At 55.4% G+C, this 13031-nt stretch overlaps 1 protein-coding gene across 20 annotated transcripts in view; it reads left to right on the top strand.

Moving 5' to 3' along the window:
• ADGRG1 (adhesion G protein-coupled receptor G1) overlaps nucleotides 1-13031 on the top strand; it is a 43702-nt gene that overhangs the window by 27806 nt on the left and 2865 nt on the right. For 7 of the 20 annotated variants that reach the window (XM_010365493.2, XM_010365492.1, XM_010365491.1 and 4 more), the window contains exons 2-13: nucleotides 1420-1518; nucleotides 2058-2480; nucleotides 4079-4211; nucleotides 4865-5012; nucleotides 6234-6365; nucleotides 6714-6830; nucleotides 7068-7113; nucleotides 7356-7459; nucleotides 8214-8332; nucleotides 10286-10572; nucleotides 11654-11762; nucleotides 12584-12852. In XM_010365493.2, the coding sequence (XP_010363795.1) occupies nucleotides 1455-1518; nucleotides 2058-2480; nucleotides 4079-4211; nucleotides 4865-5012; nucleotides 6234-6365; nucleotides 6714-6830; nucleotides 7068-7113; nucleotides 7356-7459; nucleotides 8214-8332; nucleotides 10286-10572; nucleotides 11654-11762; nucleotides 12584-12852 (1951 nt within the window). In that variant the 5' untranslated portion in view covers nucleotides 1420-1454. Of the gene's footprint in view, nucleotides 1-1419; nucleotides 1519-2042; nucleotides 2481-4078; nucleotides 4212-4864; nucleotides 5013-6233; nucleotides 6366-6713; nucleotides 6831-7067; nucleotides 7114-7355; nucleotides 7460-8213; nucleotides 8333-10285; nucleotides 10573-11653; nucleotides 11763-12583; nucleotides 12853-13031 lie in introns of those variants that run through there. The other 13 variants (XM_030925501.1, XM_030925502.1, XM_030925496.1 and 10 more) reach the window with 4 other exon arrangements.

The raw sequence follows: 13031 nt of genomic DNA, 5'->3' as shown, positions 1-13031 counted from the left end.
ACCCTGGTCCCTTTGCTGTTCCAGATGCTCCGGGCCCTGGGAACTGGCGCCCCCTGGTGGTCATGATAGGAAGCGCCCTTCCCCTCTGGCTCCTGTAGAGGGCGTCGCGGATGCATTGCTCCTTTAGTTCCTTCACTGTCCATCCCCACAGCCTTTATCCGGCAACCTCTGTACAACCAGGGCCTGCCCACAGAGATGGATCAGGTGCTCCCTGGCTGACCAAGGAGGAGGGAATGCACCATCTCCCACTACCTGGAGGAGGCTAGAGGAGGTGGGAGGGGTTTCGGCCAGTGGTGGGAACCAAAGGAGGCTGGGACTGACGCTGGAGGGAGTTGAGAAGGGCTTCCTGAAGGAGGTGTCCTCTGAGCTAGGTCTCAGGAATGATGATAGGGAGGTAGCTGGGGAGAACTCTGGGAACCCCCTTTTGTCTGTGTTCCCTCCGGGCCTGGAGGGGCAAGGTGGTGACGGTTCTAGGTAGAACACTCACACCAGATTCTAGACAAGATCACGCCGTCACTCTGGGTTCAGGAGGGAGGCACTGTGATTAGCCCGGTTTTGAGTGACTTACACAAGGTCCTGCAACCGGTAAAAGGTGGAACTGAGACTGGAACTAGTTGGACTCTGAAAGTCCGCCTTGGTTTCTCTCAAACTCAGACTCCAGTGTGTTCTCCGGCTTGTGGCCCATGAGTGCCTCTGTCACTGTGGCCAGCTGCCATGCCACACAGGATGAGGTTCTGTCTGTGTCTGTGGGCATCCAGCTCTGCCACAGGGCCAGCTGGCCAGAGGGAGGGCCAAGCCTTCTGGCAACTCTACAAGTGCCAGGACCACAGGTTCCCTGCCAGGCACTATGGTCCTGACTAGGCAGGGAAAGCCCCTGACCTTGGAAGCATTTTTGGGCAAGTCATTTAACCACATGGGCCTCAGGTTCTCCATCTGCACATCTTTTTTTTTTTTTTTTTTTTAAAGCAGGGTCTCACTCTGTCACCCAGGCTGGAGTGCAGTGGCACAGTTATAGTTCACTGCAGCCTCGACCTCCTGGGCTCAAGTGATCCTTCCACCTCAGCCTCCCTAGTAGCTGGGACCACAGGCATGCACCACCATGCCTGGCTAATTTTGTTTATTTATTGTAGAAATAGGGTCTCACTATGTTGCCCAGGCTGGTCTGAATGCCTGTGCTCAAGCAATCCTCCTTTCTTGGCCTTCCAAAGTGCTGGGATAATAGACGTGAGCCACTGCGCCTGGCCTCACTGCCTCTTGATAATCAGCTTCTGGCTGCTCTGGAGAGGTCCATGGGCTGTTTCCGCACTTGCCTCCTCACCTCACCTCCCACATCCATGCCACACTGGCCTCCTCTTCTGCAGGGCCAGCCCAACCACCACACAGGCCACACTCCCAGCTAACACTCCTGGCCTTTTCCAGGTGGTAACTTCCAAGAGTGACTCTGTGGGAGGAAAATGACTGCCCAGTCGCTGCTGCAGACGACACTGTTCCTGCTGAGTCTGCTCTTCCTGGTCCAAGGCAAGTCTTCCCAGGGCTCCCCTGGGCTGTTGGAACGTATGTTAAAAAGCCCCTGTGCCTAGGGTGGCTGCCAGCACACATGCTAACTCCTTTAGGCAGGTACAGCTTAGCTAGCAGAGGGTACCTTGGAGAAAAGAAAAAGACACTCCTTCTTTCTGGCAGGTGCAGCCCCGCAGTGCACAGCTTAGGGTATGGAACCTGGATGGGGTACTGGTCCCACTCACCTTTGCAGCCAGAGCATTCTTGTGCAGTGTACCACCTGCACAACCGTCTATGGCAGCCATGGCCTCATTAAATATTTCATTGCTGTTAAGAGTATATTTTGCCTTTGAAATTACTATTTGTTTTCAGTTTTCTTGTTTTATAGTTTGATGCTGGTAAGTTTTGAGCGGGAAAGACTAATACATTTTTGTAGACCCTTGGAATGTGTGTGAGTCTCAGGCTGCAAGTTCATATGTACTCAGCCTAGGTCCTGTCCCCTTCCATGCCTCTGGTCAGCCACTGCCACAGGGTCCCATCTGCAGCCTCTGCCTCCTCAGGTGCCCACGGCAGGGGCCACAGGGAAGACTTTCGCTTCTGCAGCCAGCGGAACCAGACACACATTAGCAGCCTCCACTACAAATCCACGTCAGACCTGCGCATCTCCATCGAGAACTCCGAGGAGGCCCTCACAGTCCATGCCCCCTTCCCTGCAGCCCACCCTGCTTCCCGATCCTTCCCTCACCCCAGGGGCCTCTACCATTTCTGCCTCTACTGGGACCGACATGCTGGGAGATTGCATCTTCTCTATGGCAAGCATGACTTCTTGCTGAGTGACAAAGCCTCTAGCCTCCTCTGCTTCCAGCACCAGGAGGAGAGCCTGGCCCAGGGGCCCCCGCTGTTCGCCACTTCTGTCACCTCCTGGTGGAGCCCTCAGAACATCAGCCTGCCCAGTGCCTCCAACTTCACCTTCTCCTTCCACAGTAAGGCAAGAGGGAATAACTTCCAGGCAGAGGGAATAACTGGGCAGTGGTCTGGAGGCAAGGAAGGCAAAACTCAAAGTGGACTGGGCTCGCAATGTCAGATCATGAAGCCTGGACTTTGCTCACAGGCACTGGGGAGCCAATGAAGGTATCTGAGGAGGGGAGGAGTGTGATCTAAGTGCTAGGATAACAGGCATGAACCACTGCGCTTGGCCCCACTGTCTCTTGATGGTTACTTTGTGGGCAGGCAGGGGTGAGGATGGAGGGGCAAGGGCCCATCCTGAGGCTGCAGAGAAGGTCTTGATGAAGGAGGATGAAGTCTGAACAGGGTGGGAGAGCAGAGACTAGAAAGGGACTGAAGATCAAGAGCCTGGAGAAAAATTCTTCCTCAGCATCAGTGTAGACTATTTAATTTCCTTTCACAGAAGAGGAAACTGGGGCACAGAGAGGCTGCCCAAAGCTGCACAGCTAGCCAATGGGAGAGCCAGGATTTGAACCCAGCAGCTGATTGGAGTGGGGTGAGGGTGAGGGGTGGAGCACGAGAGGTCAAAGGTCAGGAAAGCAGTGGGGCTGACTCTGAGGTCCAGAAGCTGCATCTTCCCTGCTGAGTGTGACAGGTTCCATGTGGCCACTGCCATTCAGCACCATTAAATGCTGAATGGTGGCCAGGAAGGGAGGAGCATCAGAAGCAGCTTGAAGGTTTAATGGGGGGTTTTCATGTCTTTCCAGCACCTCGAGTTTGAGGCAGGGCTTTCAGGGGTGGAGGGCACAGCACTTTGATTGTGTTAGTGTAACAGGCTAACTGATTATGTCCAGTGCAACAGGCAGGGCCAGGCCAATCAGTGGTGAGGGGGATCTCCACACGCCAGGCTGGGATTCTGCCCTGCAACCTGGGAGGATTTAGGGCAAAGTTGGTCCTAGTTGCAAATTGGCATTCTTGAAGACCAGACTGAGCCTGGTCTTGTTTGACCTGTAAAGGGTTTTTAAAAAACATTGACCAGGGATTTCAAATCGCCTAAAACCCAGGCTTTCTGGGTTATGCATTCAAAAGATGCGGCTACCCAGGGCCTGCCTTCCTCAGTGGCACAGAAAGTATACCCTCCAACCCCCACTGTCTGTCTTCCTCATCTGACTCCCAGCTAATCCCTGGAGATACCTTAGTTGGCCGCCTTTGAGTGCAGGCTACCTGGGCAGAGGGGCCCAAGCCTGGAGTCAGGGAGGCTGGTGGGTGTGGAGTCCCAGGAACCACCACCAAACCACCAAGCCCCCTACATCCCTCCTAAGGAGACCTGGCTGGACCCTCCCTGCTCCGTGTGTGTAGCTGAGGGCGCCTGCAGAGGGTGCTGAGCAAGGCGCATCCCACCCCATCCCACTGGGGCTGGTGTTGCTGGCGGGTTCTGTAAGACACAGCCCCTGCAGGCTGGCCTCATCTGAGTGACCTTGGCAGAGTCCACTCTACTTCTTGAAACCTCAGTTTCCCCTCTATAAAGTCAAGATCGAGGGATTCAGAGTCATGTCAGGGTGGCAGGGGGCAGAATGGGAGGGTCCTGGGGCCTGAATCAGCAGCCTCGGCGGGGGCCTGTCCACCTCTCCCCCAGGTCCTCCCCACACAGCTGCTCACAATGCCTCGGTGGACATGTGCGAGCTCAAAAGGGACCTCCAGCTGCTCAGCCAGTTCCTGAAGCATCCCCAGAAGGCCTCGAGGAGGCCCTCGGCCACCCCCGCCAGCCAGTAAGTATGGCACCTGGGGCTGTGAGGGGAGCCAGGAAGGCATCAGAGATCTGGACCTGGGCATGGCGGAGACCTGGAGCGGGGGGGCCACTGCGAGGCCTTCCCTGGGACTGGAATGCTTCCTTGATTGATATTTCCGCCTTCTGGGAGTCAACACATGCCCCCCAGGCTGGGCACCTCTCCCGTCTGAGTCAGTAACCAACATTGCATCCACCATCCCAAGCCCTCCTCCCCCACGTAAAGAAGGGACAGGTGGTCCATGGTACAGCCCAGCAGACCAAGGCTCAGAGACGGCAGAGCCGCTCCAAGGCCACAGAGTGGGTTGGCACAGGCAGAGCTGGGCCCGAATCCATAGTGCGGAGTCCCAGGACAGCCCCCACAACCCCACTGCTCTCCTTTCCTGTGGCTCCCAGGCCCCCCGCCTCCTTTGTCTAACCCCACCCCTGGCTCATTCTTTCTCTGCCTCATGCACACAGCTGCCTGCTTTTCTCTTCTGTCTGCTCTCCACTCTCTCCTGCCCACCCAGCCCCCTCTCTGCCTCTGCCTCTGCCTCTTCCCTGTGTCTCTGTCTGAGTGTCTCCTCTTCCTGCCTCGGTCTCCCTGCTTGTCTGGCCCCCTCCCCACCATCACCGCCGCTTTCTCCTCCCTGCCAGGCAATTGCAGAGCCTGGAATCGAAGCTGACCTCTGTGAAATTCATGGGGGACATGGTGTCCTTCGAGGAGGACCGGGTCAACGCCACGGTGTGGAAGCTCCAGCCCACAGCCAGCCTGCAGGACCTGCACATCCGCTCCCGGCAGGAGGTCAGATGCGGGCTGGGCTGGGGCTGGCAGGAGGTGGGGCTGTGAGCACTCCCTGAAGCCCAGTGCCCCCGCAGCCTCTCCCTGGGGCCTCCTGAGAAGGTTCCAGGCCCGAGGATAGCCATCTTCAGTCAGTAGCTCAACCGTGGGATTGAGGACCCTGCGTGGGCACAGCAGCAGGACCTTTTCCTATACCAGTCTCCTGGGGCCAGCCGTATGAACAGAAGAGCAGCCCCTAAACGCCTGTCCACTCACCCCCTTTTTTTTTCGAGACAGGGTCTTGCTCTGTCACCCAGGCTGGAGTACAGTACATATCTCACTGCAGCCTCAAACTCCTGGTCTCCAAGAGTTCCCTCCCACTCCAGCCTCGTGAGCAGCTGGGACTACAGGCTTGTTGCCACACCTGGCTCGAAAAAATTCTTTGTAAGGCCAGGTGCGGTGGCTCACTTCTGTAATCCCAGTACTTTGGGAGGCCGAGGCAGGCAGATCGCTTGAGGTCAGGAGTTCGAGACCAGCCTGGCCAACATGGTGAAACCCTGTCTCTACTAAAAATACAAAAATTAGTTGGTCATGGCAGTAAGTGCCTGTAATCTCAGCTACCCAGGAAGCTGAGGCAGGAGAATCGCTTGAACCCGGGAGGCAGAGGCTGCAGTGAGCTGAGATCATGCCACTGCACTTCAGCCTGGGCAACAGAGTGAGACTCTGTCTCAAAAAATATTTTTTATTTTTGTAAAGACACGGTCCTGCTATGTTGTCCAGGTTGGTCTTGGCTTCCTGGGTTCAAGCAATCCTCCCGCCTTGGCCTCCCAAAGTGCTGGGATTACAGGTGTAAGCCACTACACCCAGCCACACCCCTGTATCGAGACTGCTTCCTGAGTGGCTGTGGTTAGCTGGGAACCACCCACACTGCCCACATGGCCATCCCCCACTTGGCTGCTGTAGGCAGAGCTGGCATCTGAAGCCCCAGACAACAGAACCGAACCACGTGGTTCTCCCAGGGCTATTTGCCCTGGAGTCCTGGATTCTAACCACGAGACTCCCCAGCCAGAGCTGGTAGCAAGGAAGGGAGGGATGAGGAGGGCTGTCATGAGTCAGGCTTGACTTCCTGAAGAAACAGGCTTAGAAGTGGCAGTGTCAAGGAAGGGATGGGTGTGTGTGTGTGCTGGGGCAGGGGCACGGATCTGGGGGTCCACATTTGGCTGAGCCCTGAAGGGACCTCTGCAGGAGGAGCAGAGCGAGATCTTGGAGTACTCGGTGCTGCTGCCTCGAACACTCTTCCAGAGGACGAAAGGCCGGAGAGGGGAGGCTGAGAAGAGGCTCCTCCTGGTGGACTTCAGCAGCCAAGCCCTGTTCCAGGTATGGGGTCCTGACCCTCATGCCTCCCAGGAGAAAGCAGTTTTTTTTCTGACAGAGGTGGAAAGAAGGCATGCAGATGAGCTCCTTCCTCTGGGAGTCAAAGCCTTTCCTTGTAAAGTTAGAAACTGCACTGCAATGTGCAAATCTCCCTGTGAGAGGGCTAAGCAATGTTCTTTTTACTATAGTGTAAATGACTACATGGGCAAAATTGGTTCCAGAGGGAGACGCAGCATCTCAAGGCAATGTGCTGGGAGAGAGAGTTATCTAGCGAGAGTAAGGGGCTTCTGGGCTCTTCTTCTCAGCCCTGAACTCCCTCCCTACGCTCTTCCCCTAACCCCACGTATCTAGGACAAGAATTCCAGCCAAGTCCTGGGTGAGAAAGTCTTGGGGATTGTGGTGCAGAATACCAAAGTCGCCAACCTCACGGAGCCCGTGGTGCTCACCTTCCAGCACCAGCCGCAGCCGGTGAGTGGGGACCAGCCATCGAGGGGACAAGCGCCCCTCAGCCATATCGCCCTTTCCTCTCCCTCCCTCCAGACTCATTTGTCTTTATAACGAAACGATTGCCTGATTGAGGGCTCCAGCCAGTCAGGTCCAAATGGGGCAGGTGGTGGCTTGACTGTGTTCTAGGCTTCCTCTGCCTGGCCTGTAAAGCGGGGAGAGTGTAACAGAAGCCACTCTCCTTCTTTCTTGTCCCTACAGAAGAACGTGACTCTGCAATGTGTGTTCTGGGTTGAAGACCCGACGTGTGAGTATGCAGGGGTCTCAGGGCTGGACAAGTATCTGAAAGAGAAATGGAGTCCTGGGGGGTGGGGGAGGTGGGGTTAATCACCGAGGGCTTCCTGGAGAAAGGTGGACTTTGAAGAGACAGCAATGGCAGGCTACGAGTAGGCCGGGTGGAAGAATGACACAGTCGTGCTTTTGGGGATGGGCACAGTGGGGTCCTGGAGGACCGGACTTGATTGGAGCCCCATGCTGTCCCCTCCTCAGTGAGCAGCCCAGGGCGTTGGAGCAGTGCTGGGTGTGAGACCGTCAGGAGAGAAACCCAAACATCCTGCTTCTGCAACCACTTGACCTACTTTGCAGTGCTGATGGTGAGGGTCCCCGCTCCCGCCTTGCAGTCACGCCCCAGGCCGTGTGCTTGTTCTGTGCAAGCACTTTTCATATATTAAGTCATTTATTCCTCATAACAGCTCTCCAAGGTAGCTTCTATTGTTGTCCCATTTTATAGAAGAGGAAATGGAGGCTCAGAGAGGTTAAGCAATTTACCCACGGCCACCAGCTAGTCAGTGAAAGAGCTGGTTCGTAAAGCCCCTGCTGTTTATTCCCAAAGTTTGGTGTGTGCTAAAATGCAGATTCCTGGCCCTCACCTAGAGTTCTGATTTGGCAGTGCTGGGGCCATGAGTGTTTCTAATGATGCCCCTGAGGTGGCCTCTAGTACCCCCAACACCGCAGAATTCATGCTCCCAGGACTGGAGGATTCTGCCCATGGGTATCCACCTGGGGCTTGAACTCCCCTGGGTGTGGGAACCTCATTCCCTCACAGGAAACCTATTCCCATGTTCAATGTTGTAGAAGAATAATCAATGCCAGGACAGAAGAGGGGTTCTCTCATGAAAGGTTCTTGGCCTCTGTGGGTCAGGAAGCCACTTGAGAATGTGGTTAAATCTAAAGAAGCCCCCACTCCAGAAAAATGCATTCATGGGACCACATTCTGCCCAGTTGGGAGTGGGGGTTCTTAGGCTTCCGAGGCCTACCAGGGGCCCCAGGTTAGCCCCTCATGCAGGGCAAGCCTCCAGGCTGGGTGGGGGACACGGAGGCCAGCCCTCACCTGTCTCCTGGGGCCAGGTCTCCTCGGTGGAGGTGGACGCCGCGCACAAGCACTACTTGAGCCTTCTCTCCTACGTGGGCTGTGTTGTCTCTGCCCTGGCCTGCATCGCCACCATTGCCGCCTACCTCTGCTCCAGGTGAGGCCTGAAAGGGGTGGGACAGGGGAGGGGACCCTCCATGGCACACACCTCCGCCAGGGCACCACACACACCTCTGGTTGTGGCCCACCCACATGACCTGGAACTGTGTGTGTGGTCAGGGGAGCTGTGGTGGGTACAGCATGCTGACCCCTGGGGGCCACATCTCCTCCTCAGATCTGTGGTGTTTGGATAACATAGCATTTACAAATTTCAACTGTCCACATTTTATTTATTTATTTATTTATTTGTTTATTTATTTATTTATTTTTATTTTATTTTATTTTTTGTGAGACAGAGCCTTGCTCTGTCGCCCAGGCTGGAGTGCAGTAGCACGATCTTGGCTCACTGCAACCTCTGCCTCCTGGGTTCAAGTGATTCTCCTGCCTCAGCCTCCTGAGTAGTTGGGACTACTGGTGCCCGCCACCACACCTGGCTAATCTGTGTATTTTTAGTAGAGATGGAGTTTCACTATGTTGCTCAGGCTGGTCTCGAACTCCTGACCTCAAGTGATCTACCCACCTCAGCCCCCCGAAGTGCTGGGATTACAGGCATGAGTCACTGAGCCCAGCTAATTGTCAACATTTAAAATTGAGGGAGTCCACCTAAGGATCTGTTTCTTTCCTAGAGTAAGACAGGAAAGCAAACCAAAAAAATTTTAAAAAGGAAAGAATCTTCATTTCTGCCTTTGAATAAGCAGATTTGTGGGAGCACTGTGGACAGAATAATATCAAAGCGATAATGATCATTCTTAACATGTGTGTCCAACTTCCCACGTGCCGTGTACTGTTCTAAGTGTTTTACATGTGTGAACTCAGTTCTTCCTCACAACAGCCCTATGAAGGAACACTCAGAGAGGGTAAGTGACTTGCCTGAGGTCACACAGTGAGGAAGTGGCAGAGGTCAGATTGTCAGGCTTGACTTAGCCTGCATTGGGGTTCACTTGCCCTCAGTGCTGAACCCTTTTGGAGAGAGGAGAGACACCCTCAGTTCTCACTGTCCCCAGTCACGAGGAAGGAGGAGAGGAAGGTGAAGCTGTATTGATGTGTGGGCACAAGCATGTGTGTGCATATATGACTGTCATGTGTGTGCATATATGACTGTCATGTGTGTGCACAGCTGTGTCCCCAGGGAACTAAGTAGGTGATGGTGATGAGGAAGGACAGCTGGGTGATGAGATGGGCCCAGCGGAAGGCTGGGGGTGGAGGCAGAAGTCCTCAACACCCAACTGCTCACAAACATGCCCAAGGACACAGCACAGGAACCCTTAGGAATTGAGCACCTTATCTGTGTCAGATGCTTTGTGTCAGTGTAACTCTCACCCCGACCCTACGAGGGCACCATTCTCCCACTTCACAGATGGGCAAACTGAGAGTCTCAAGGGGAAGGGACCAGCTCAAGATGGTGCCATGAGTTAGTGGCAGGGCAGGGTGGGACTCCAGGGTGGGGATGCTGGGACCTGCATGTTCTGCTGCACCCTCTAGGGCCATGTAGAATCCTGGAGTGGGGGTGGGAGGTGGGGTGTGCACACATTGACTTGCAAACCTCAGACAGACCGATGCGCGCAGCCCACACTCAGACTCACAGGCACAGTCACGCAGACAGACGGGCAGACACAGAACGTGGACGGCATGGATTCTCCAACACGGTGAAAATGCCGAAGTGTTCGGCGCTCTCCGACTTCGGGTGCGCCTGGTTTATTATTGTGGTTGATTTGTCTTCATTGCTCTGCCTGGCTGAGGTTTCTGTTAAACGTGCACTTGGTGCCTGAGTCTGTGGGTGCTGGGCACACAGTAGGTGCACAGGGGGATGTGGGGAACAGCTTGGCTGCAGCCACAGGAATAGGATAGGGGGCGTGTATGATTGCGTGTGTGTGTCGGACTTGGGGGCAGTCTGGGACGGCTTCCTGGAGGAGATGTGGGCACACTCTACCTTCCCACACTGGCCCACCAGGGTGCCCCTGCCGTGCAGGAGGAAACCTCGGGACTACACCATCAAGGTACACATGAACCTACTGCTGGCTGTCTTCCTGCTGGACGTGAGCTTCCTGCTCAGTGAGCCAGTGGCCCTGACGGGCTCCCAGTCTGGCTGCCGAGCCAGCGCCATCTTCCTGCACTTCTCCCTGCTCGCCTGCCTTTCCTGGATGGGCCTCGAGGGCTACAACCTATACCGACTTGTGGTGGAGGTCTTTGGCACCTACGTCCCTGGCTACCTGCTCAAGCTGAGCGCCATGGGCTGGGGTAAGTTGGATGGGGGATACCTCAGACCTGCCTCTCCCACTTGGCTCTGGTAAAACCCAGGCACCTGGTTCTGCCTCTCCACTTATCTCTCTGACTTCCCTCCCGGCCTCCTTCACTCATCCTCAGGTGTCCTTCACCTTGGCTGGGTCACGGTCCCCTTTAGGAAGAAGTGGTGAGCCCTGTCCCCAAGAAACACTTCCAAATTCTCCACATCACTCACTGCATTGCAAAGGGGATTTATGAGCAGGGCCACTGTGTGTGAATGTGCAGGTTGTGCACTGCTCAAAGGCACCCAGTTCAGAGATCAGTGGGGCTGAAATCCAGTCCCGCTCCACTCATTTCATTAACTCAGGCTGGCAGTGGCCCTGCCTCAGGATCCCCCTGGACCTTGGGTAGCAGATTCCCTGCGGCTTTGGCATTTTGTTCGTGGTCAATGACTGTTCAATTCACCTGTGGCTCAGCCCTCATGTCAGACCTACAGCCCAGGGGCTCGTGATGCCACAGGTCTTTTTGGACGTTGCACAGACCCCCAACCTCTGCATGCCCCTGACTCCAGCTTGCTGCTCTCCGTGGGTTTGTCATTGGACCCCTTCTCTGTCCATTCCCCCATTTGCATGAAATTCCTATGGAGGTGTCTCTGTATGAGGACTCTGTGTTTGGAGGTGGGCAGCCCGCTCTAGGGAGCTTCCAATCTCCACCTAATGGGCGAGGTCAAGGCCCAGTGCAGACGTCCCCTGATGGCAGAACTCTTGCTGTCCCTCCTAAACTCTCTGCCCCTCCCATCCCCCCGTGACATCCAGCCCTGCAGCAGAGACCCACAGGCCTTTCTCCCAGGGGCTCCCAGGGTGATGAAGGGCAGGGCTAAGGTTGGAGGAGATAGCTTCCCCTTATAGGGAACCCAAACTGGAACGGTAAGGGGGAGGGTCCAAGCTTGGGGGAACTTCGCCACCAGATGGGGCTGTGTTGGCTTCAGGAGCCCACACTTCAGAGGGGCCCTCACCCTCCAGACCCCCTGAGGCCAGCAGGGAAGGGGCAGGCCTCAGAGAGTGGGAAGTGGAGCAACATGCATTGTCACCCTCAGGCTTCCCCATCTTTCTGGTGACGCTGGTGGCCCTGGTGGATGTGGACAACTATGGCCCCATCATCCTGGCTGTGCATAGGACTCCAGAGAGCGTCATCTACCCTTCCATGTGAGTGGCTGTGTGCAATGGGGGCAGGAAGGTGGATCTCTGGGCATAGAGGCCCGAGTGCAGGCCGGGCCCAGGTCATGCTGGCCACAAGACACCTGGGTTCCAGTCTCCTCAAGGAATTGGCCTGGCAGTGGCCACAGCACTAGTCTAAGAGTCATGGAGGGTGAGAAAAGGCCTGGACCCACCACTCACTCACCAGGTGACCTTGCGCAGGCCCTGGCCCTTCTCTGAGCTTCGGTTTCCTCCTGCATGAATATGGGTATGGGTTGGAGCAGATGAGCCTCACCACATTCCTCAGCAGCACCTCGCTGTCTCCCCAGGCAGATGGGAAGACGGAGTCTCAGGGAGGGGACAGATCCACTCTTGGTCACACTGAGGGCTGGTGTGCTGTTCAAAGGCAGGGAATGAGTGTGGTTGAAGTCCAGTGCTTCTCCACTCACCCAATTCACCCAGGCTGGCAGTGGCCCTGCCTGTGGATCCCCTGAACCCAGCCTGGAAGCCAGGGTTCCCGAGCTCCAGGCTGGGAAGGAATCCTTCCCATTGGCTCACTGGTTTTGAAATTTTCAGCTCTTCACATTGTGACCCAGTGATTTCTGCCTCACTTTTGTACTATCTGTATTATTACTTACTTGATATTTTCCTGTAAACCATCTGACTGGTTAACTTAAATGTATTTTTAAAATTACATCAACACTGTAAATAGAAAACAAGCAGTATTTGCTGTAAACAGTGGATAATCCTGAAAACAAACATGACAACCACAGCCCAGGAAGTGCCGCCCCTGCTGGCTGCACACTGAGCCCTCCCGCCCTTGCCCACAGGTGCTGGATCCGGGACTCCCTGGTCAGCTACATCACCAACCTGGGCCTCTTCAGCCTGGTGTTTCTGTTCAACATGGCCATGCTAGGCACCATGGTGGTGCAGATCCTGCGACTGCGCCCCCACACCCAAAAGTGGTCGCATGTGCTGACGCTGCTGGGCCTCAGCCTGGTCCTTGGCCTACCCTGGGCCTTGATCTTCTTCTCCTTTGCTTCTGGAACCTTCCAGCTTGTCGTCCTCTACCTTTTCAGCATCATCACCTCCTTCCAAGGTAAGGAGAAGACCCGTCCTTTGGCCCAGGCAGGGTGCCTACACATGGAGCACAGGGCAGGGAAGAGATGACCCAGGGAACATGAAGGCTTTCCTTCTCTGGGCCTCAGTCATCCCATTCATGAAGTGGGGACATCCAGGCCACAGTCAACAAGTCTTTATTGAGCACCTACTATGTGC

This window comes from Rhinopithecus roxellana, chromosome 20, assembly GCF_007565055.1.
Source record: "Rhinopithecus roxellana isolate Shanxi Qingling chromosome 20, ASM756505v1, whole genome shotgun sequence".
NCBI classification, from domain to species: domain Eukaryota; kingdom Metazoa; phylum Chordata; class Mammalia; order Primates; family Cercopithecidae; genus Rhinopithecus; species Rhinopithecus roxellana.
Note: the sequence above shows the minus strand (reverse complement) of the source record. Positions and strands in the feature narration are given on the sequence as shown.